This window comes from Solea solea, chromosome 8, assembly GCF_958295425.1.
Source record: "Solea solea chromosome 8, fSolSol10.1, whole genome shotgun sequence".
Taxonomy (NCBI): domain Eukaryota; kingdom Metazoa; phylum Chordata; class Actinopteri; order Pleuronectiformes; family Soleidae; genus Solea; species Solea solea.
The window spans coordinates 1,453,346-1,475,827 of NC_081141.1; the positions used below are offsets into that span (position 1 = coordinate 1,453,346).

Below are 22,482 nucleotides of genomic sequence, written 5' to 3' on the forward strand. Positions count from 1 at the left end.
TCTTTGACTGTGTTGCACCTTTGTCAGGTTCTCAATCTTCAGCATGTCATTGTCGGCGTCTCCTCGCAGCACTCTCCTCCTCTCACAGGCCACGTCTACGTCGTCGTCGTCGATCGGCTGGCAGCTGACCGGCACTCTCCTGGACGGTCAACACAAACAGCATTGAACTCAAAAAGCAAGAAAACCCTAAAATCTCTGATTGAAACCTTTATGTAACAGATGTACTTTCAAAGGAAAAGACTTCCAGTGACGAACGCAGAAAACATTCCACTTGCAAAACTGTAACAGATTATTTATTATTTTCTTCCGAGCACAAACGGGCAATTAAAGGAAAAGGAGATTTCTTTTTGCGTGTATTGCAAATAAATTACATTTCTGAATGTATTGATGTTGAACAAATAAGATTAAGATTGTCAGTGACAGAAAGTGTCCCAACTGGCTGCACATCATGTTCAGACAATAGAAATAAGACAGACACCTAGAATCTTACGACACAAACTAAATAAGACGTGTGTAAAATGGCCGCGGTAGAGAGGACGGCAACTGACACACACAACACTCACGAGGGTTTCCTGAGGAAGTTGTACTGGCAAAGGATGGTGATGAGGAAGCCAACAAAGCCCTCTATTGTCATGGCAACGAGACTTCGAGTCACAATGTCCCACTCAAACGGTGACTTCATCTTGTCAAACTGGCCTGAAAGCACAAAGTTACACGAGTTAGAAAAACAAAGAAATAAACTTACAGCTACATAATATACACAAATATAATATATAAGCGTAACCCTACATCTGTTTACAGCAGAGGTGTCAAACTGGTGGCCTGCGGGCCACATGTGGCCCCCCATTCGATGACATGCAAAAGAACAAACAACTCTAAATCCTGCACTTAAACATTTTAGGGTCAGTTTATGTTCTAAGATCGGCGTCGGGACGCAGAGTTACACGATTGTCTTGCAAAATAAAATGATCACAGAATTGTGATATTTTACCATGAGTTACCGTGTGAGTCTCACCTCTATTTGATCGTAAGAAGACTTGCTTTATTATTCTCTATGACAGAGAAACTTGTTATTAATATTATTTTAGAATTAGTCATTCTGGCACACACACCAATTAGTGGTAGTGAAGTGGGTGCCTTGCTCAGGAGCACTCCAGCCCTTGGCCTGTCCTAGGATTGAACCAGTGACCTTACAGTTACGTGACCAGTTCCTTTCCTCTTGGCCACGCGCTGCACACACAGCACGGGATGTTACCAGCAGCCTGTTTTTATGTTCTATGTCTCCTCATTGTTCTATGTGTCATTGTTCTACGTGTCATTGTTCTACGTCTCATTGTTCTACGTCTCATTGATCTATATCTCATTGTTCTATGTCTCTTTGTTCTACGTCTCATTGTTCTATGTGTCATCATTCTACGTCTCATTGTTCTGTGTCATTGTTCTACGTCTCATTGTTCTATGTCTCTTTGTTCTACGTCTCATTGTTCTGTGTCATTGTTCTACGTCTCATTGTTCTGTGTCATTGTTCTACGTCTCATTGTTCTATGTGTCATCATTCTACGTCTCATTGTTCTGTGTCATTGTTCTACGTCTCATTGTTCTATGTCTCTTTGTTCTACGTCTCATTGTTCTATGTCTCTTTGTTCTACGTCTCATTGTTCTGTGTCATTGTTCTACGTCTCATTGTTCTATGTGTCATCATTCTACGTCTCATTGTTCTGTGTCATTGTTCTACGTCTCATTGTTCTGTGTCTTTGTTCTACGTGTCTTTGTTCTACGTGTCATTGTTCTACGTCCCATAGTTCTACGTGTCATTGTTCTATAGGATGAACGCCACAGTTATAAAACTCTTTATAGAGTTTAAAGACATACAGGGTGTGTGTGTGTGTGTGTGGTAAAGTACGGGACGTCCTCAGTGACGAGTACTCACCTATTTTAGCGTAGTACTCGTTGATGTACTCGTTGTAGGCCATCTCCATCAGACCATGACCCAGGTTGTAGTTGGGGAAGATGAGGAAACAGGATTTCATGTAGCTGTTGACTCTCTTCAGATCCTGCAGGAGAAAATAGATTATTGACAAACACATGGTTTCATAGCAAATATCAAATATCAATAACAAATATGATATAAATATATATATAAATCAAATATCACATATAACACAGATGCAAACTGGTTTCTCATCAAGACTAACTTGCAACCCCTGTCCCTGGTTAAGCCTTCACTAACAGTTACACACGTTATAATACACAACACAAATACAAATACAGGACAATACAGCAAACTGACCTTATCGTGTTCAAACAGCTGCAGGAGGAAGGTAGCGACCGTTGCCGTGATGCCTATGAAGAGGTTGATGACGATGAGGAACACGTACGCTGTGCTGGGAACCTCGAACCAGAAGGACGCTGGGTACATGATGGGAGTGATGGACCACCTGGAGGACACAGTCATGACCATATATTTCAATATAATACTGAGAATATGATGAAGAGAAGAAGAACAAAGTGTTTGTCTTACCCGTAAAGAAGAAACAAGGAGAGGACGGCGGGGAAGTTCGTGGGCGAGGTGTAGGCGGGCAGGTCGAACACAAACAGGATAATGACGCAGCACGTGGCGGGAACCAGGTAATTCAGCTGAGGAGAAGAACGTGTTCAGACACAGACACAGACACAGACGGCATTTCCTGCCTGTCGCACTCCATCTACAACCCGGCTCACCATGTCCCATATGTAGTTAGCCAGCCAGTAGATGACCGGGTCACAGCCGCTCACAAACTGCAGGTGTTTGGCTTTGGTGGATTTCTCTGCCACCAAGAAAACCACAAAGCTGGCTGGAACAAAGGACATGGCGACGATGATGAAGATGGCGATCACCACGTCTGTTCCCTGCAGCCTGGAGAGGAGGGGAGGGGAGGGGAGGGGAGAGGAGAGGAGAGGAGGGGAGGGGAGGGGAGGGGAGGGGAGGGGACAGTTATACTTAAGCCACCATTCAGACTTTCTGTAACATTCATAAACCATGTATAAAAAGTAAAAATAGTCTTCCTGTGGCAAAATTAACCTTGACTTGCAATTCAAACTGTAAATTTAAAGGTGTCGCCTGCAACCAGGCAAGTTATCAGCTATCAACCACACAGGTGTCCACTCATGTCGTCCTTTATCGTCTTTTTCCCTCTAAATGGGAACATAGTTCTCAAAATGTGCATCGAAGTTGAACAAAATCTTATCGACAGATTGTATTTTAATGAACAAAAGAAACTGAAACTAGTGATTGAGAACATGAACTCCTCAGAACGATGTTTACTGAGCCGATTAATCTCATTTTCCTATAGACCTTCATTCAAATAGAGTTCTTCTTTCGCCCTTTCCGACGCACGTCACTTCATTCATGTGATTTCTGTCAAGTTTAAAGGTAAAGCCTCTAAATAACATCTCTCTCCATCTTATATATATAAATATCTAATGTTTACTGTTTACAACAAAGTTCTTACCCTTCATTTAACATAACACCCGGTTTATTTCTTGGCATGTGTTATAAAACAATGACATTTCCAGATGTTACGTTACATTCACGACGCCGGTACTCACAAGTAGTCCAGAGACAAACTGGCGCTGGTCCGATTCATCGGGTGGTTTGTCAGCGTGATACCTGCACAGTCGTAAACACTCACACTCTTAACCTTTATAATACTAATAACTTTATATTATTACATATAGAAGTGTTCTCTGTGGTTACCGTAGGCAGCAGGGTTTCCCTTGGACGCCGGCAGGTTGGAGCGCAGGATGGCGTTGTTGAGGACGTTGAGATACGTGGGCATGCTGTGGTAACCTTTGTTGTTGTACAGAACCTGAACACCACACCAGATGTTGCTCTGTCAGAAGCTGTCTGTGTGTGTGTGTGTGTGTGTGTGTGTGTGTGTGTGAGAGAGTTCAGAGGTCATACCTGAGCTGATCTGCGGACGGCGATCTTGCGAACCATTGGTGGTATATTTCTCCCAAACGACGCTGGGATGGACTTCTGGATGTTTCCCACCGTGAGACCACCGTATCTGTCGAGAGCAAAGTCGATGATGAAGCTAAGACTTTGGGTAAGAAACGTCTGAGCTCACTGTTGCAGCGTTTATGTGTCGTATGTTCACATGAATCCCCGGGATTTGACTCCGGTTTTCCTGCATTAACCGACAGATGAGACACTTTTCTTGCTCGTTGTCTCGTCACTAAAGTGTGAAAGCAAACGGAAACACACCCTCTCCTGTGGTTACCTGTGCAGCCGCAGTCTGTCGGACGTGAACAGCAGATACTCGGAGACGTTGCGGCCCGTGACGTCCACCAGGATGTCGCCCGTCACCACCTTCATGAGCGGGGGCCGCCCCCCGACCCCGCTGGGGCAGGAGAAGCCCGTGCCCTGCATGGAGCAGGTGCAGCGCACCGGCTCGTGGATGGAGAGGGGGAGGGTGGGAGGAGAGGTCACAGGCTCTGAAGAAACACAAAGGAAACATAGAAAGTTATTAAAGGTTACTCACGTTTAAAGCCGGGGAATAAATCCATGGCGTGATGGAAATCGTCATATTATAAGTGTGTGTATTTCACACATTTGCATTAATAACACTTCTTAAATTCAAGCCTATTTGTTTTTGTTATAGCGCGTAAATAATATCCTTCATTTAACATTAAAAAGTTTTATCTGACATGAACGGTAATAATAACTGTATTTTAAGATCATGTAACGTCAGATGTTTTAGTTTATTGCAGTGTATTTTTTTTATTTTTACAGTGTATTCTGATATATCTCGTATATATTGGGATATAGCATAAAAATATATAGCTTATATACCTTTAAGCTTGACAGAAATATTGATTTGATTTATATTGAAGTCATTTAGGGTGAATGTTGGTAATTTCATGGTTTTTTTCATGGTTTTACAGAATGATTTACTGATTTACAATTTTATTTTATCTGTTACATTTTACAATTTAGATCATGAGTATTTCAGTCTGCAGTGTTTTCCCTCGATTCCTCACTTCCTTTCCTAACTCCCTCCACTTCCTCACTTCTCTCTCTGACTGTTTTAATACATAATACCAGATGGTTACTGGTTGTTTTTATCCTGTGAAGCACTTTGTATGAAAAGTACTGTATAAATAAAGTTTAATTGAAAACTTACACACCACACATACACACCAGTCCTTTCATTTCCTGCTGCTGCTTATCATCTTCTTATGTTACAGTTGTCTTGTCATCACAGTTCAACATGAGACGGACTCACCGTGGACGGTGGTTGGAGGTGCGACGGTGAAGTTCCACGGCCCGTCCTCGAAGCGAGGGTCTGGGTCGTCCGAGGGCGCCGGTGAAGGAGGCGGGGGCACAAAGTTGGACAGCGGGACGCCCTGCGTGAAGGAGTCCAGACACATGGAGTCAAAGTAGCGTGCGGCCAGGGTCTTGGAGTTGTTGGCGCTGGGGTTGAGGGTCTGGGCCAGTTGGTCCAGGGTGCTGTTGAAGGGGGTTTTGAGGACGCAGGTCGCTCCCACACCCGACGGCAGACGCAGGGTGTTGGTGATCGTCTGTGGATTGGCGTCTGGGGACAACTTGGACCTGAGCACAGAGACGAGCTCCTTTAGTCCACACTTACTCACACTTAGGTTTACATTCGGATCCACTGGAACATCGTTTCTTCCTTTTGGACCAAGGAAGAAACGATGTGTGTCGGGATCCAGATGAAACGGAGCGGCATTCAGGGAGGTTTTTGTGTTTAATCATTAGTGATCATGTGTTCACCACACTTTGGTCAGGAGTGGGTGATAGTGGGGTTGTTCTATGAGCTCGTCTTAAAACCTTTCTGCAAACAATAATCCAAAGTTAAAACATCACCCAGATGCTGGAAATGACGTTTTGTGATCCATGCAATCTAAGAGGTTATTACTGCAGGGAGACACGTGTCATGTCACCTGTACTGTGGTCTGTCTTCATTGGCGTAGGGAATGAAGTTGCCCCTGGGCTGGGTGTAGTTATGATACTGAGATGGAGACAAGATCAGCGGGGGCAAATCTCCTGTAGGACAAAGCAAACATTCAGACCTGGATAACAACACTGACGCAGCTTACACTGTTTTTAATTTACATTTCTTATTGTAAAGATCACTTTACTGCCTTCATAAATACATAAGTAGGTTATATAAGAACCATTTATCATGTATTAAACAGTTTTACGCCATTGGGCTCAGTTCCTGTCTTTTATTTTGTTAAAGTTCTTGGTTTCCTGTGTATTGTTTGTATGAAACATGATTTAGAACTCTCTGAATAACTCTTCTACTACTGTGCCGACAGCATTAATGATCAATCACTGTAAGAGTCTTTATCAGGGAGGCACAGTTTGAAGCATGACTCAGTCATTGCTCTACATATCTGCGATTGCATCCGTCTCCCTGAGAGCGCAGGTCTCGCTGCTTTTAATTACAGCAAACGACTGTAATTAGAGTTTGATTCATAGTGAAAGTGATTCATCATATCATATCATCTGCATTAGATGAACACAGTCTACATCAGTGTTTCCATCAGCACTGCAGCTGTGACCCAGTGCTTTAATCTACAGTCTTAATGCGTGGGTGACTTCCTGTTCCACTCTTCTCACCGATCTCAGGCACAGATAAGGCGACAGTCATGGCCACGCAGACGAAGAAGGCAGGCAGGAGGATCTGAGAGAAGAGGCCCTTGGTGTTCCTCTTGGCACAGTGGAACCGCTTCACTATGAGGCCGTGAAACTGACTCAGCTTCAACCACCAACCGTCCAGTTTGAAGCTGCCCTGCCCCTCCAGGACCTCCGGCTCTGGGGACGAGGGGTTCTCTGCGTCTCCTGGACACGAAGGAAACAAGAGACTGAAAATACTGCTGTGTGTGTGTGTGTGTGTGTGTGTGTCTGCCTGTGTGGACGCTCACAGTGAAGAGGGACGTTTTTCTTATTCTGATTTTCATATGACGAATGTTTCTAGTTTTGTATAAATGTGAATTTCAAAGGATAAAAAAACTTGATGAGTGGAAGTTTTTATATTATTTTACATTCAGTGAAATATCATTGATTTTGTTGATTAAAAAGGCACTGAAACTAATTTGCATAAAATGCAAATATTAAAAATCATAATAATAATAATAACAACAACAACAATAATAATAATAATAATAATAATAGCAATAATAATAATAATGAACATTATAATATAATAAACGAGCAGATTCCGTGTGACCTGCGTGTGAGAGATCGTGAGGCTGCAGTGTGAACATGGACTGACCCCTGAGGCTGGCAGAGTCACACTCCTGACCGTTGTCAAAGAGGGGACAGTAGTCCCCGTAGAAGTCTGCGTAGAGTCCCCCTTCGTCCCCCCGCACTGACCCAACAGATGAGGAGGATTTCAGCGAGGTCTGACTCTGGGTCAGCTGAGAACACTTCACGAGATTACTCAGCTCCACCTCTGGCTTCTGGCTCTCCACTGACGGTCCGGTCTCACCCTGCGTCACCCCGAGTCCTCCTGAACCCACTGAGGACTTCCCAGCTGAGCTGCTCCCCGGGGAACCCTTCATGTCTGCACAGAGACGGAGGAGGAACCAGGTTTTTATCTCAGACTGGAGTCAAAGAAGGAACGAAAAGACTTTTATGAATGAACGATGAAGAGGAGAGATCTCACCAGCATCGCTGTTTTCCAGAGACTGGTCCTCCTCAGACACTTTGAGGAAGACTTCTTCTAAGGTGGTGTCCATCACCCCAAAACTGGTGAGTGCCAGACTGTCCAAGCTCTGCTCTAAAGCCTGAGAGAGACGTCATAGAAATCACAGCTAATATAAAAACGCTCTCATTTACATTACAAGAGATTTTATTTCATCACATGTCAGCGGTAGAAAAAATGACAATAAATAAGCAAAGGAAAAATAATTAATAACAATAATTAGAGTCCCCTTATCTCTCGCTCCATCTTCATCTAATGTCACTATACCAGTGTACGTGAGGAAGAGGAGGACGATGAATAAATCTGCCTCCTGTGAAAACTGTCTAACTGTGTTAGACAGTTGTGAAAACTAGGAAAATGGCTGTGTAGGTTTTCTTCAACTAAGGACCTAAAATAAACTATTTCCATTCTTTATTCCATAATTCTTTAATCCACACTTGGTTTCACACGTGTTCAGCCACTATTTTCTATATGGGTTTGAATCATAATGTGTCGACTAAAGACATGAACACCCTCAAACACATTTGACCCCTTTATAATAAGAATTTACTTTTAAAACTGATACAGCTGTTGTAGGCTCGGACACCTTCTCTTCATGTGGTCGTTAACGATTGCTATAGAAACTGTACCTGTTGTACAAATGAATGTCTGTTCAATGTTTATGTTTTGTCATGTATGTTCTGTTTATGTTTATGTTTATGTTTAATTTAATTTAATTTAATTTAATTTAATTTAATTTAATTTAATTTAATTTAATTTAATTTAATTAATTAACTTATTCAGTTTATTTGTTTAATGTCTCTCTCTCTCTCTCTCTCTCTCTCTCTCTCTCTCTCCCGCTCACTTCTCCGTCTCCCCATCCCCCTGTCCGGTTGCCCACATCACAGAGTCAGAGAATAAATAAATAATAATAATAAAAAAAAAAGATAATAATAATAATAATAATAATAATAACTACAGGCCGAGTTTGTGCCTCTGTACCTGAAAGAGCCTCTCGAAGCAGCCCTTCTTCACGGCCTCTGACGGCAGCACGTAGGACAGCTCCGTGTTGGAGTCCGACACCAGCAGACAGGACGCCACAAACTGTCGGATGAACTGCGTGACCCGAGCCTCGGAGCAGGGAGACAGCGAGGAGGACGGAGACAGACACGAAGACGGCTGAAGCTGGCTGCCCTGTCCTGAGGACACACACACACACACAGTGGGGAGGACAAGACAACACAGGGTGAAGGCTCTTACACTCATCCTTCTTACAGTCATGACTGTATCACTTCAAAGTCAGTGAGACTTTCACTGAGGATTAACATCTTAACATTTGCTTCAAAACCGCTGTTTTCTCAGAATCAAATCATCCAGGTGATGACGTATGAACTACTACCAGCTTTTAACGTTAGATTTGTGTCCAATTTATTCACACATTCACTTTTAAATCAGTATCCAGTCAAGGCAAATTTTCACATGGCAAGGAATTTTGCAGAGCAACAATGCAGCTATTATTCCCGTTCAACAGAACAAGATCAGTGTTGTTGTTGACGTGAAATGCAAAATATTTAAAGAAATGAAGCAAATACTGTTTACAAACAAACAGCATTGTTTTTTCATCATTTTGGCTGTTTTCATTTTGTGTACAAACAAGTGTTACACTCGTGCCGTTGAGTGCAAAAAATGTGCCATTGAAACCTCACCTCATTAAAGCATAATACGTGCATTTTATTACATCTGGGTGTCAAATCTGGGCTTTTGCCTTGGAAGTGATCAGTTTTACTCTCGCCCCTGATCATAATAAATCATGGACTTATCATATAATAATTATTCAATAATATTTTGCATGTAGTATCTTTAAAATAATTCATATTTACAGTCGTGACAAAAACCTGGAATTTATCGGGTTAAGATCTTTAAAAATTAATTAGCATTTTATATCAATCATAAGTGAAAAAAAATCAGCTGAAAGTAGAATATATAACCGTCCACAAGTTTCAAGAGTTTTTTTATGCACGTTAATCCCCTCAAAAATGACACAATGACACAGAATAATAATAATCTATAATAAAAAGATTAAAGCGATAGTTTCCATGCACAAATTCGTGCCAGGATCCGTTTTGGTCCTTAGCATTCATGCTCGGGCCTTTATAAGTGAATAATATAATTTTTATAGCTTGCCTTTAAAAAGCACATTTTTGTGTGACGGCTCAAACTAAAGCGCCTGTTTTTGTGCTAAATCCAAGACAAATAAAAACAATTGTTGGTAGAAACAGAAACAGATGATCATTCTTTTAAATGTGCTCATTATATTACATGTTCTGTCTCAACTCTGAAAATAAACTCTAATTCTGGCATCATAGTTTTGTAATCCAGCCCCCATAATCCACATAATCTGCGGATGCCGATGTGCAGGACAGGTGCGCGTACCTTGGCCGTCGCTCTGCTTCTTCACCAGCGTCAGTTTGTATCCGTCTCCGTAGGTGCTCTTCAGGAAGAGCGGCGAGCCACAGCACTTGAGCTTCCCGTGTGAGATGATGGCGATGCGATCTCCCAGGAGGTCTGCTTCGTCCATGTGGTGGGTGGACAGCAGAATGGTGCGACCTGTCGCACACACAGTACTTGACTGGTACGAGTCTTTACAGTTGAACACATTTAAATGAGACGTTTATAATGTAAGGACGTCCTCACTCACCCTGTTTGTATTTGAGGATGAGGTCCCAGATGGCCCTGCGCGCGTACGGGTCAACCCCCGCTGTGGGCTCGTCCAGGATCACGGCCCTGGAGCCGCCGACGAAGGCGATGGCCACCGACAGCTTCCTCTTCATGCCGCCGGACAGAGTCTGCACCAAGCTGTGACGCTTGTTTGATAACTCCAGGTCAACAATCATCCTGCGTACATGTACACAGACAACAAAGCAATGAATGAATGAAAGAAAGAAAGAAAGAAAGAAAGATGCAGCCCAGAAACTTATCATCCTCTACTCTTAAAAACATCCTGTTTTCTTGTTTGTTTTATTTAATTTTATTTAAAAGGGACTCTGCTGAGCTTGTTAGTATTAGGCATTTTCTGGTCGACCTCTTCTGTCACAGACCAAAACAACTGTAGCCAACAGCTAGTTAGATGCACTGTTGAAGTGCATTCACTTCAAATTGTAGCTATCACGAAGTCTTCTTCACTGTTTGTTGTCCTTTTGTCTGTGTACTGACTTCTATTATTTATGGTTCAAATCCTGAGAGCAAGAAATGTGGAACGTGTGCAGAAGAACCATCTAAATAAATAAATAAATAAATAAATAGCAGTGAACGTGCACTCACTTGTCCATCTCCTTGCGTATGTCTTCTTCAGCCATGCCCTTGAGCCTGGAGTAGAACCACAGATGCTCCTCGACGCTCAGCTTGTCAAAGAGGACGTTGTGCTGTGGACACATGCCCAGGTTCTGGCGAATGCGCTCCATCTCTGTGCGGATGTCATGGCCGTAGATGGTGGCTGAGCCAGAGGTGGGCGGGAACAGGCCGGTCAGGATGGACCTATGGGAATGCCACACAGGCAGTCAGGTGGTGTAGAAGAGTTCTGCTGACTCTAAATCTCACACATTCACAAACTGCTCCTCTCACATGGTTGTGGTCTTGCCAGCACCGTTGTGTCCCAGGAAGGAGACCACCTGGTTCTCGTGCAGGTTGAGGCTCAGTTTGTTCAGGGCCAGTTTGCTGCCAGTCTTGTAGACCTTGGTGAGTTTGTCTATACACACGACCAACGGCAGGTGACTCGGCTCCTCCTCGATGCCCCGCATCTCCTCTGGGTTACAACGAGGCGGGGAGAAAATGAGTGCCACACAAATGTTGCTCTATTTCACTTTTCTCTTACATAACCTTCATTATCGTCACATAAAACCTTAAAATAATGAATAATTATTATGAATGTATAATTATACTTATAAAAAGTTCAAACTCAATTCTGAAGAACCAAGAACTGATGGTTCTTGGTTCTTTTTAAGTATTTATTTTAATATCTAAGTGTATATCTTCTATCCATATATATAGACATATATATATACATGTGTATATGTACATATATATATACATATATACATATATGTATATATATACACACATATACATTTATATATGTATATATATATATACACACATATACATATATACATACATATACATACATACATACGTATATATATATACACACACATACTGAGAATGGGTATACAGTATATGTATATATGTACGTGTATATATACACATGTGTAATAACATAACATAAGTTAAGTGAGGTGTCAATCACACAATCACTTAACAAAGGACACCTAATGTGTATGTACAGTAGGAGGAGCTAATGTCCAGATGTTCCACACCTGATCTCCTCTGGTCCATCGCACAAGCCTGATCCTCCTCCATCACACTGAGCCTGGCAGCCCCGCCCCCACACCACGGCCAGTCCCAGGTCTCCACGCGCCCGCTGCCTGACCAATAAGACCGCTGCAGGGGGAAGTACCATGGGCGGGGCAGCCCATACATGCCTGTGTAAGAGACACAAAACACGGAGTACACACACACACACACACACACACACACACACGCACATAGAAGTGCGATGACGGCTCAAGAGAGTCATGATTTCCTACCTGGATGCACGGCCTCTATGTACCAGGTGAGCACACCGTACACACTGGCATCAATGATGAGCATCATCATGGACAACCCGAGGTTGAAGTCGTCGCCTTCTACTGGGGACTGGCTGATGGTCCTCCACTGGATGCCCACACCTGCGACCTCATACAGGGCAAAGTACTTGGATCCGAGGCCAAAGGCAGTGGTGGACATCAGAGACTGCAGCAGACGGGTGAACGTCACATGACAATAATCCAGATTATTAGTGATGTCGTTATGGTCAGACAAAAAGGAAAGAAAAGGTCTTACAGCTATGCACTTCTCAAAGGCGGTGATCTTATCATGGGCCACCTCCTCCCGAATGGCCACGTACATGTAGGGCACGTAGCTGAGGAAGTAGATGATTCCACCACAGGCTGAAGCCAGTTTGGCCTTGGAGTAGATTACTGACACCAAAAAACTGGGAAACAGACATTTTTGTTATTATTCACTCGTTGTCTTGGCTTTGACACATTACTCATTTCAGAACGACTGACTTGTTTTCATCAGTCCACAATCAAAACATTTGGACTCTGTGAAGATTTCACTATCAGACCACGCCCCATGCTCTGAATTCCCCCCCTGCTCTGAGAATCCTCCCTCCCTCCCTCAGCTCACAGTCCATCTTCTTGGCATTTTTCAAAATCAGGCATTTGGGCGGAGTTAGCCTCAGGAGAGGGGGGTTTGATTCTCACCAGAACATGATGGTGGCCACGGCGTAGATGGTGAGGAAGAGCCAGATGATGAAGGGGTTGCTGTGGAGCAACACTCTGCCGTACTTCAAGATGGCCGTGAGAGCGGTGACAGAGATGGACAGCTGGACGAAGCCCGTGATGAACCAAGCCACCCAGTGGACCGCGTTGTTCAGACCCATCATCTTCATCACCTGACAACATGGCGTGATGGTTACATGTCACAATGTGTAGCTCATGGACAAAAGGGGTGGAGTTGGTGTAATAATCACGCGTCTGTATAGTTTATCATCTACAGTAGGTGACTGCCCTGGCAACACTGCAGTACATACACAGTGGTAAAAAAAACTGTAAGAAAATACAATTATTTACCTCAAAAGGTGTATTTATGTCAATTTTTGTCATTCAAACATTAACAATTTACCTTGAAAAAAGTATTTGAAACTGCTGGATAATGACAAAGTCTCCCAGGCAGCTACTGTGTGACTGAAAGCCTGGTAGTAACCTGTGATAGTTGCCTGGTTCCAACCAACACACACTGGACAAAATACTAAACTCAGGGCTTTAGTAAAGTGAGTGTTTATTCGCGCTTTTTCATTCAAAAGAAGAATGAAGAACTGTGACCCCGCCCTATGTTCTACAAAGGCTTAGGCAAATTCAACGTAATTAACAAAATAATAAATGAACTGTAACGTCTTTTACTTTAAAACAGGAACAGAAAGTGTTGTCTTTGCGACATATTGGACAAAAACAGGAATTGAAAACTGTGGTCTGAGGTCATTTCCACTGTCGGTTTTACCTCTTTGAGTCGGTGCTCCTTCTCCGCCACAATGTGCTGAATCATCATGGCTACTGAGTACACCCAGGAGATCACCATGCACAGAGGCATCATGTGCTCAATCACAAACAGAAAACTGGGGGGGAAAAAAAGTACTTTAAATTCTGAGCACAAAAACACGAGCACGATCATCACAAAACCTGACAAAGCTCAGCTCTTACTCGTCTCGGGTGTAACACGGGTAAGGGAACATTTGGACGTAGTTACCGGGCTCCACCACATCATGGCCCACGAACGTGTTGATGATGGCTCGCTCTATCATATCTGTGGGAAAGACGGAGAGAGAACGGCCATGTTGCCACAGTCAGCTCGCTCACTCATGACACGTGTTGTAGTGGTACATGGACTTTTTAAAGAACCAGAACCGACCCTGGATCCACACAAAACCATAAAGGAAGTAGAATTTCCCGCCAGTGTTTGGCCCCGGACGCCAGTAAGCCCGTCTGATTTCATTGGTTTTCTCCGTGAAACTGGAGTTTTGCCTGATCTTGTAGAGAACGTGTGGCGGCAGGGAGCCGTCTTTGTTCGTCTGGAAAATCACACCTGAAAAGACAAAAGAGCATAAAGTGGAATCACAGCAGCCTCATCGTCCTGGTGACACAGAGTGAGACACTCACTGGCAAACACAGACACATTGTCCTGGTACGCCTGGTTCAGGGTGTAGTTGACGATGCTGTCCTCATCGGGAAAGCCCTTGAAGACGTCCACACTGACCTAAAATGTCCCACAGCAGAGACGGACTCATGTTAGAGACGGGTTAAACCACTTCACACAGTTTAGGACTGCACTGATTAACACAGTGGACACTGTTTGCTTTCTGCTTTCCTCAGAAAGTGCTGTTAGTGAAAGAATGTGGAAGTAAACGCATCGATTGAAAATAATTATGAATATGCCTTCTCTTCTGAATCAGGATCAGTGCACCTTCAAATACTCTGTGGCCAGAGGTCTTCAGTGACACAAATTCTACACGTGTGTGAGTGTGTGTTGTTGCTGTTTGCTTGTGCTGAATTCTTTCTATTCTTTCATATTGAAATCACAATTTGAACCAAAAAAAAAGAACTTGTTGGAAACTTTATATCAAAATGGAAAAATCTAATTTAGAAATGAAAACCAAACCCAAATGTTGAACCTTTGACATGAAGCGTGTCCAGCCGCAGGCGGCGTTGTCGATGGTGTCCAGCTGCTCCAGCAGAGTGGACGTGTTTGGGAGACTGTAGTTTCCCTCGATCAGACTCTGCATCAGCTCGCTGTCCGTGTTGTTCAGCAGCTCGGGGTGTTGCTGCAGCTCAGAGGACAGCTGCGGACGGACAGACGGACGGACAGACAGACAGACAGACAGACGGAGGAACACGATGACTGACAGTTTATCATCTTTGGCCCTAAAAAGCTGCTGTGTGCTATTCCTGCAGTATCCAGCACATTAAAGGATTAGTTTAACGTGGAATTAACGGAAATGAACCCGGTGAAATAAAGGACTTATAAATGACTGGTAGGTAAGTGTACCTGTTGCAGCCACACCATGTGTCTGTGCAGCCGACCCTCCTCCAGAAAAGTCCTGAGCTGAGCAGAGATGTTCAGCCACACCCAGGTGTAGTGCGTCACGTTCCCGACGAATGCAAAGGTCTCATTTGCCTACGAGCACAACATATCATTAGATCTCTCTCTTCACCCTCTCACCACACCTTCCCTTCCTCGCTCTCTCTCTCTCACACACACACACACACACATTGCACTCTTGATTACCTTAAGCCCACATGCACAGATGAGAGATCTACACACACACACACAGTAGCTACTGCCAATGGTCTGTGTGTTAACTAACTGAAAAACGTGATTTAAAGAGAGAAACACTCTGCAGAGTCAGATTCAGAAATCATTAGTTTGAATTAATAATCACATCAAAGTATCTTGGCGTGTTTTTCATCATCTATCCCTAATTACTACATATTTAATGAGAACAGTAATCACACAGTTTTCTCCAATATTCTGACACAATTCATGTCACTTCATATTCTGGCACTGGACGCAGCATCAGTCAGTGTAAATGAAAGAGTTGTAAATGACGCTGCACACATGAAAACTTAGGGATGGGCGTGATGCTCCATTCATTCATTCATCAGATAATCCCCGGTGACAGGACCTGGGATTAACATCCATCCTGAAACATCCTGTCACAGGTCTCACTTCCCTATGCTGTATGCAGATATACATGAATGACACACGTCTGTTGTTCTGTCTGTACAGATGTGTCTACTGTGTGTGTGTGTGTGTGTGTGTGAATGAATGAATGAATACACTACTCACGCCGCTGTAACATTAAATTACAGCTGAGGACTTTAAATTCATCCTGACCACAGACTCAGGACAGACAGTATGTCTTGGACAGATGTTGATACCACGTCTAAAAGGGTCTTTGTTTATCTTTGACAGAGATCTTAGAATAAAGATAAAGCTTTGAGAAATAAGCTGCATAATCTGCTCGTGTTTACTAACACAGGAAGTGATGGTGCATTAACCGGGGACTTTTTACTGCAGGCCTACAGAGCTTTCTGGCATGTACTCGCCTTCTGAATCACTTTATCCACCTGAGAGCCAATGGGGGAGTAGAGGATCTTGGGATTTGTCGTCATCAGGTGAACCAGTAAGCCCAGATTCCTCTGCTCTTTGCTGGTGAATCCCAAAGAACTCATGTTTCCCTGCTTCAAAGCCTCTGGCTCAATGATCCTGAGAGAAGGTCATAGTTTACTCCATTTCTGTCACACATTGTTAGAATGATCCTATCTAACTACATCACGTCATGTTGTAATTAGCTGGAATTATCCTTTAAATTGTAAATATACTCACCTGTTGTTCCCACAGAGAATGGGCTGCAGTCCTGCCCACAGCTGAACAAACGCTGAAAACTGAGAATGAGGATTCTCTGTTTCCTGCTCGTCTTTCTCTCCTTTAGCTCTCCCGGGCCCCTCGGGTCCCTTCTCCACCTCCTCTCTGGGGATGTCAGTGGCATTAGGGCCCCAGGTGGTGGCATTGAGGGGCCAGGTCGTGTTTGTGGTGGAGGTTGCGGAGCGGCCAGTGCAGGCTCCTTTGGGGAGCAGACTCGCCAGCCCGGACAGAAGGTCCACGTCTTTGAGAAGCCTCTCCACATCGGCCAGGTCCTTCAGCAAAGCCCCAAGCTGGGACTGAGAGAGGGGAACCCGAGAGCTGGGTCCATCCAGGTGAAGCTGGAGGGGTGAGGTGGGGAGAAGAGAGATGGTGAACAAACACAGAGTGTTCCAAAGACTGCTCCACTGAGATCTGACCTCTCATCCAATGGACCCAGACTCAGCATTGGTTCAGGGTGTGAGCACTTCAAAGGCATGAACTCATGGTTTTTATTTATTTATTTATTTAAAGAAGCATGAGGACAATTCACAGTTTTCATGTCGACTAAACGTCTTCATCCACCAGAGACCTTGGAAATAAGAGTTGGAGAGCATGTAGCAGCTTCTTCAGCCTTCTGTTTTAGTCATTAGTCGTGTCAGGGGATCTTTGTGTGTTTGCCAATATCCGATTATACTACAACTGCTGCTTTATTATCCTTTAACAGCAACCGCAATGGAAATGTTTGAGATATCATGTTACGTATTGTGTCACGTGAGCTCTTCTGCCTCCCATTGGCTTTATTCTGCACTGCATCTTGCGTGATTCATACACTCCAAGACTACCGTCACAGCATTCGCTGCCTTAATTTAACGAGTAACATCTAAGTGGATATAAGCTCATTAAAGAAGGTGTGCGCCACCACTGGACGAGAAAAGACTTGCACCTTATGGTCGAGCATAGGCAGATGTCACATGGACAGAGACAGTAGGACTCGTGTTTCTGCCGTACCTTCTCGGCGACGCTCCGCGCGTTGATCTGTTCTCGCAGCTCGAGGCTCAGCTGTCGGAAGCGCTCTGACCTTTGACCCTCCCCGCCGCTGCACAGCGCACTGCGATAGAGCTGCAGCGCCGGCTGCTGCTTCTCAGGCACCAGGAGGATGTGAGTGAGCTCAGAGGCTCCACCCTCCCCACAGGTGAGGCTCTCCAGTGTGGATCCGGTCAGGAGGATTCCCTGTCCATACAAGAACACACAGAGATTATACTGAGCCACTTCCTGTGTGTTGTTTGTTGGTCGTGAGATAAATAGATTTCAGACAAATGTCAGTATTAAATGTCATTTTGGATGTTAATTCAATCAGAATTGTTTTCATTGTTATTGAACACAGGTGTAATATATGTATGGGACGTACAGTGGCTGCAAACTATACATTTAATACAGAATACAGAATAATATTATCATTTTACAAAACACATAAAAAAAGAAAAGAAAAACACGGAATCATGTTCTGAGCTTGATTGTATTACATTACACTGTAAGTAATGTTCTCAAAATGGAAATATAGTTAAATCTGTCAAAAGACAAATAAAGAAACAATTTATAATCCTAAATAATAACAATAATGAACATATTAAGTGACTCCCAGAACTATTGTCAGGACCTTTAAAATATAAAAGATAAGATAGGGAGGTCAAAGTGTGGTGAGAATCAGCAGTTATACCTCAGCCTCCTTCAGCACCTGCTGGTCGCCTCCCTGGTCTCCCTGGTCTCCCTGGTCTCCCTGGTCTCCCGTGGCCTCAGTGAGGCCTAAAGTCTGGGACATCAGTGTGAGCAGAGTGTGTCTGTGAGCAGCTGTTGTTGGATCCTGTAAAGCTTTGTACAGCAGACCTCCATCCACGCCGCGACCATCGCTCAGCAGCTTCTCCTGAGGTTAAAGCACAAGGAAACACACACTCACTGATCACCAGGCTTCAGTAAAGCCACTGAGTCCGTTTGATTTGTGCGTGTTTCCCTTTGTTCACCAGCTGTCACTGAGTCTGTGTGTGGACAGAGGACACGGGTGTTTCCACTCCTGTGTCTCTGTGCCAAGAACGATCAGGTGTCACTGTGAGTGGATTCACTGCAGCTTACAGTTGTGAAGTGATACAGTGACACGTGGGCAGACAACCAAAGGAAATGTCGGTGTGTTTGTTAAATGCATGATCTTGTTTTGACAGCACAGATATTTTTCATTGAGTGTTTTTTTATTGCAAAATGTTCACGCTCGTTCAGTTTGTTTGGGTTAAAATAAGTAAATATATAGTAAATATAAATAAATATAATAATTGTTTTGGTTACAAACCAAAATGACTCAGTCTCAACGATTCCTTAATATTCACTTCAAAAGTAAGTCATCCATTACTATGCAGCCCTACTGAGGAGTCTGCTTATTACATAGTTTGCATTTCTTTGAGACAAAGACTCAACAAATCTTTTATCATAAAAATGTTTTATATAGTTAAAATTTCAAATTTTCTTGTACAACTACAGTGTTTTTCAAATTGTTAATACGCTGTTTTAACATGCAGTAAATTGTAAATAACTGATATCCAAAGTTATTCTGGAAAAACTGACAAAAGCAACTCACAGGACATTTTCTGGCCCTTTTTTATGATTAAAATAAGCAACAAAAAAAAAGTCCAGACGGACATTTTGAGTCTCAGGTGTTAAAGGGTTAAAGATACACATAAGTACAGTTAATCAGATTTAAATCCGATCATCAGAGACTTTGTTCAGAGACACAGAGAGAAGCGTTAACGCTGACTGACGCTGAGTGAACATGACAGCGTTATCATTTATTCATGTTCCTCGGTTTCACCTTTTCCCTCTTTGACAACTCAAATGTCAGACAGTAAAACTCTGAGCGCTGCACCACCGTGTGGGCTGATGACATCAGTCAGAGTTTGAACGACATCAGCGAGAAAAAAAGAAAACGCGATGATTAATGACGTAAAAAACAAGTCGTAGCAGTAAGTTTCGAAACAATCTTACCAAACACTAAACTTCGCGACAGACTGAGTCTTAAAGTGCCTTTAAACAACAGCCACCGTTATGAAGACTCTATTAAAGCTACAGTATGAAGAATTTAGTTATTAAAAGAAAGTTGCATGTTGTAGCTGAATATCGCAGCCCATCCTTATGCCGCCAGAAACTGAATTTGAATCATTTATATTTGAATTTAAATGTCTAAACTGGAATAATTGCATTAAAAAAACTGAATTTGAATCACATCATATGAACTTCTATTGTTTTATTGAAATCATACAGAATTTTTCCAATGCAATGATTCAAATGAAACAATACAAATTTTTGACTGCAAATATTCAAGTTTAGCCATTTAAATACAAATATAAATGATTCAAATTCAGTTTCTGGTGGTTCATACATCCTTCCCTTCCAAAAGACTTGTGCAGCCTTTAGTAAGCATCAAAATAAAAGAAAATCGAATTTGTTAATTGTGGACTAAAACTTTAAGACACAAATATATGTGACATGCATAGAATAAAAAATGTTAATTTATATTTTTATTTTTAAATAATTCTTGTGCACCAATGAACTGACTCTAATGATTGTGTGCACTGCTGTTTGAGATTGTGTCTGCGTAAAGAGTGTAACATTAAACCAGCGCGACACAGAGTAGCCTGCCAATAAATTATACATAAAGAAGAATGTGACACAGTAAATAAAGAGACATCCAGCGTTCTGTGGTCTCCCTTCTTGTCATGTGGTCACAGGACAAAGCTGTGTGAGAGAAAGCTGCAAAGGCCAGTGTTTTTCCTACTGTTGCATGTAAGTCATTATTCCCTGTAAAGGATTTGTAGCTCCACCCTTTAGGAGTCGCACCACTGTGCTTGGTATGTATCACCGGAAGGGAAAGGTGCCAAAAAAACGCAAGTAAAGTCGTGATTTGAACCAAACTTTACTGCATGTGCTTATGTTTACAATCAATCTAAGCAGAAGCCTCAGCATGCACCTGCTGCTACACTCCTCTGCCTGTGGGTCGCTAGATAACTGAGATGTCTTTGTCCCGCAAATGCATCCTCCCCTCGATGCAAAGACACGCAGGAAAACTCTGCCACAGTAACTGAGGTAGAGAGGCTGAGCTGTGAGGCTGCAGGTACCGCTGATATGGAGCTTTTCCATTTTACAGTTCTGGCACGACTCGCCTCAACTTGACTCTACTCGTTTTTTTTTGCTTTTCCATCAGTGACAGAAGTGTTGTCACTGGAGGAGTCGTGAGTGAACAATGCCGAACTAAAGATCAGTTAAAAAGACTTAAAAATCCTGCAAACATGCGTTTTAACAAAGGACATTTGTAAAATCTTGCATGCAGCCGCGCTATGGCGGCCCCGCCCACGTTGAGGAGGTACTTTGGAGTAATGGAAAACGACCTGAAACCAAACCACGCGAGGCAGAGAGCTGGACTGTAGCTAACCCAGCTCTGTGTTTGTGTACAGTATGATGTTAAAGTGCTTACACTGATAAACATCGATGTTAAGTCTATGTGTGTGTGGCACAGTGCATCAGGAGATAATGGAGATAAACCAACTGGGGGCATAAGGGCTATCTTTAAACAATGAAAGGGCTTTGTGCTATTTTTTATTTAATTTGAATCTTAATTTCTTTTTTAATTTTTAATTTTTAACTTGCATGCTCTTTCTGGTACTTACTGAGTCTGATATGGAGCAACTGTAACAATCTCCTTCGGGTAATAAAGTGTAAAGTTAGGACCGAGCATAAGCAGCAGCGACAGCACCTTGGAGATGCCTCTCTCTGCAGACAGCACCCACAAAGAAAGCGCAGATCTCTGTAAACTGGCTCATTAATATCTGTGGTGTGAGGAGTTCGTCAGACCTGTTTTTCATGTAGGTACAGTACTCAAAGATCTGATCACAAGTGGACAGCATTAAATCGGTCTTGTTTACACCTGTGGCAGCCAGTAGCGACATCACTCAGATTAATCTGGTGCCATAATGAGGTTTATTGCCTATTTTCCTTCAAATGGGACAACACTTCATAGAATTGGCCTCATGTTCTGTTAGTGGTCCAGTAGACTAGGTCCACATACTTAATCACACCTGAGCATCTTGTCTTTTGAGTCTGGCTATAGTGAAATAAGTGCCTGTACAGTAAGTAAAGTAAACTTAACTGATTACATAAGGGAATATATGGAAAGCTGAGCCCCAGCACTCTCGGTGCAGAAGTGTGGATCAGCACCAGCTGTTTATATACCCCGCACCTGTCTCCACTAATGCTTAATGATCTCATCGTCGTTCTCTGCCCAAAAATGTTCCGTGCTAAATTTAAAATGCTGTAAAAATAAATCTTTCAGCCCATTCACCAGAAAGCTTCCAGGGACCAAATGTGAGTTTGAATGTTGCTGTTCTTGCACAAAATGTGACGAGCAGTCAACGCTGACTCAGCAACAAGCCACAAGTTTGACTTCTTCTCATTTTACAAATAAAGGAATGGTTATCGAGACATGGATACATAAGTCCTCCATGGTGTCGCCATAGTTACTCTGATATTTGTGACGTTAGCAGCCATTTGGTCAGGTCACAGGTGTGAGTAATTCACTGAATGACGGTCATTGCTGCTGATGGCTCAGGAAGTGTAATGAGTTAGTTCCTACACCAGGGGTCTCAAACTCCTAATCGATCAATAAAAAATAGTTATTTCTCTCCGTCCTTTT

At 43.0% G+C, this 22,482-nt stretch overlaps 1 protein-coding gene across 2 annotated transcripts in view; it reads right to left on the reverse strand.

Annotated features, from left to right (window-relative positions):
- Positions 1-22,482, reverse strand: part of abca2 (ATP-binding cassette, sub-family A (ABC1), member 2) — a 79,644-nt gene that overhangs the window by 6,843 nt on the left and 50,319 nt on the right. For both annotated transcript variants that reach the window (XM_058635590.1, XM_058635589.1), the window contains exons 7-40: positions 18,472-18,675; positions 17,763-17,984; positions 16,737-17,113; positions 16,457-16,616; positions 15,396-15,524; positions 15,022-15,189; positions 14,510-14,606; positions 14,262-14,435; positions 14,054-14,156; positions 13,854-13,968; positions 13,058-13,248; positions 12,633-12,783; positions 12,338-12,542; positions 12,068-12,232; positions 11,316-11,496; positions 11,016-11,228; positions 10,393-10,589; positions 10,128-10,301; positions 8,697-8,893; positions 7,677-7,797; positions 7,284-7,574; positions 6,629-6,850; positions 5,947-6,049; positions 5,268-5,593; positions 4,263-4,476; positions 3,944-4,049; positions 3,737-3,848; positions 3,589-3,649; positions 2,722-2,896; positions 2,522-2,637; positions 2,291-2,438; positions 1,931-2,054; positions 564-696; positions 19-139 (exon numbers count right to left, since the gene is read on the reverse strand). In XM_058635590.1, the coding sequence (XP_058491573.1) occupies positions 19-139; positions 564-696; positions 1,931-2,054; positions 2,291-2,438; positions 2,522-2,637; positions 2,722-2,896; positions 3,589-3,649; positions 3,737-3,848; positions 3,944-4,049; positions 4,263-4,476; positions 5,268-5,593; positions 5,947-6,049; positions 6,629-6,850; positions 7,284-7,574; positions 7,677-7,797; positions 8,697-8,893; positions 10,128-10,301; positions 10,393-10,589; positions 11,016-11,228; positions 11,316-11,496; positions 12,068-12,232; positions 12,338-12,542; positions 12,633-12,783; positions 13,058-13,248; positions 13,854-13,968; positions 14,054-14,156; positions 14,262-14,435; positions 14,510-14,606; positions 15,022-15,189; positions 15,396-15,524; positions 16,457-16,616; positions 16,737-17,113; positions 17,763-17,984; positions 18,472-18,675 (5,796 nt within the window). The remainder of the gene's footprint in view (positions 1-18; positions 140-563; positions 697-1,930; positions 2,055-2,290; positions 2,439-2,521; positions 2,638-2,721; positions 2,897-3,588; positions 3,650-3,736; positions 3,849-3,943; positions 4,050-4,262; positions 4,477-5,267; positions 5,594-5,946; positions 6,050-6,628; positions 6,851-7,283; positions 7,575-7,676; positions 7,798-8,696; positions 8,894-10,127; positions 10,302-10,392; positions 10,590-11,015; positions 11,229-11,315; positions 11,497-12,067; positions 12,233-12,337; positions 12,543-12,632; positions 12,784-13,057; positions 13,249-13,853; positions 13,969-14,053; positions 14,157-14,261; positions 14,436-14,509; positions 14,607-15,021; positions 15,190-15,395; positions 15,525-16,456; positions 16,617-16,736; positions 17,114-17,762; positions 17,985-18,471; positions 18,676-22,482) is intronic.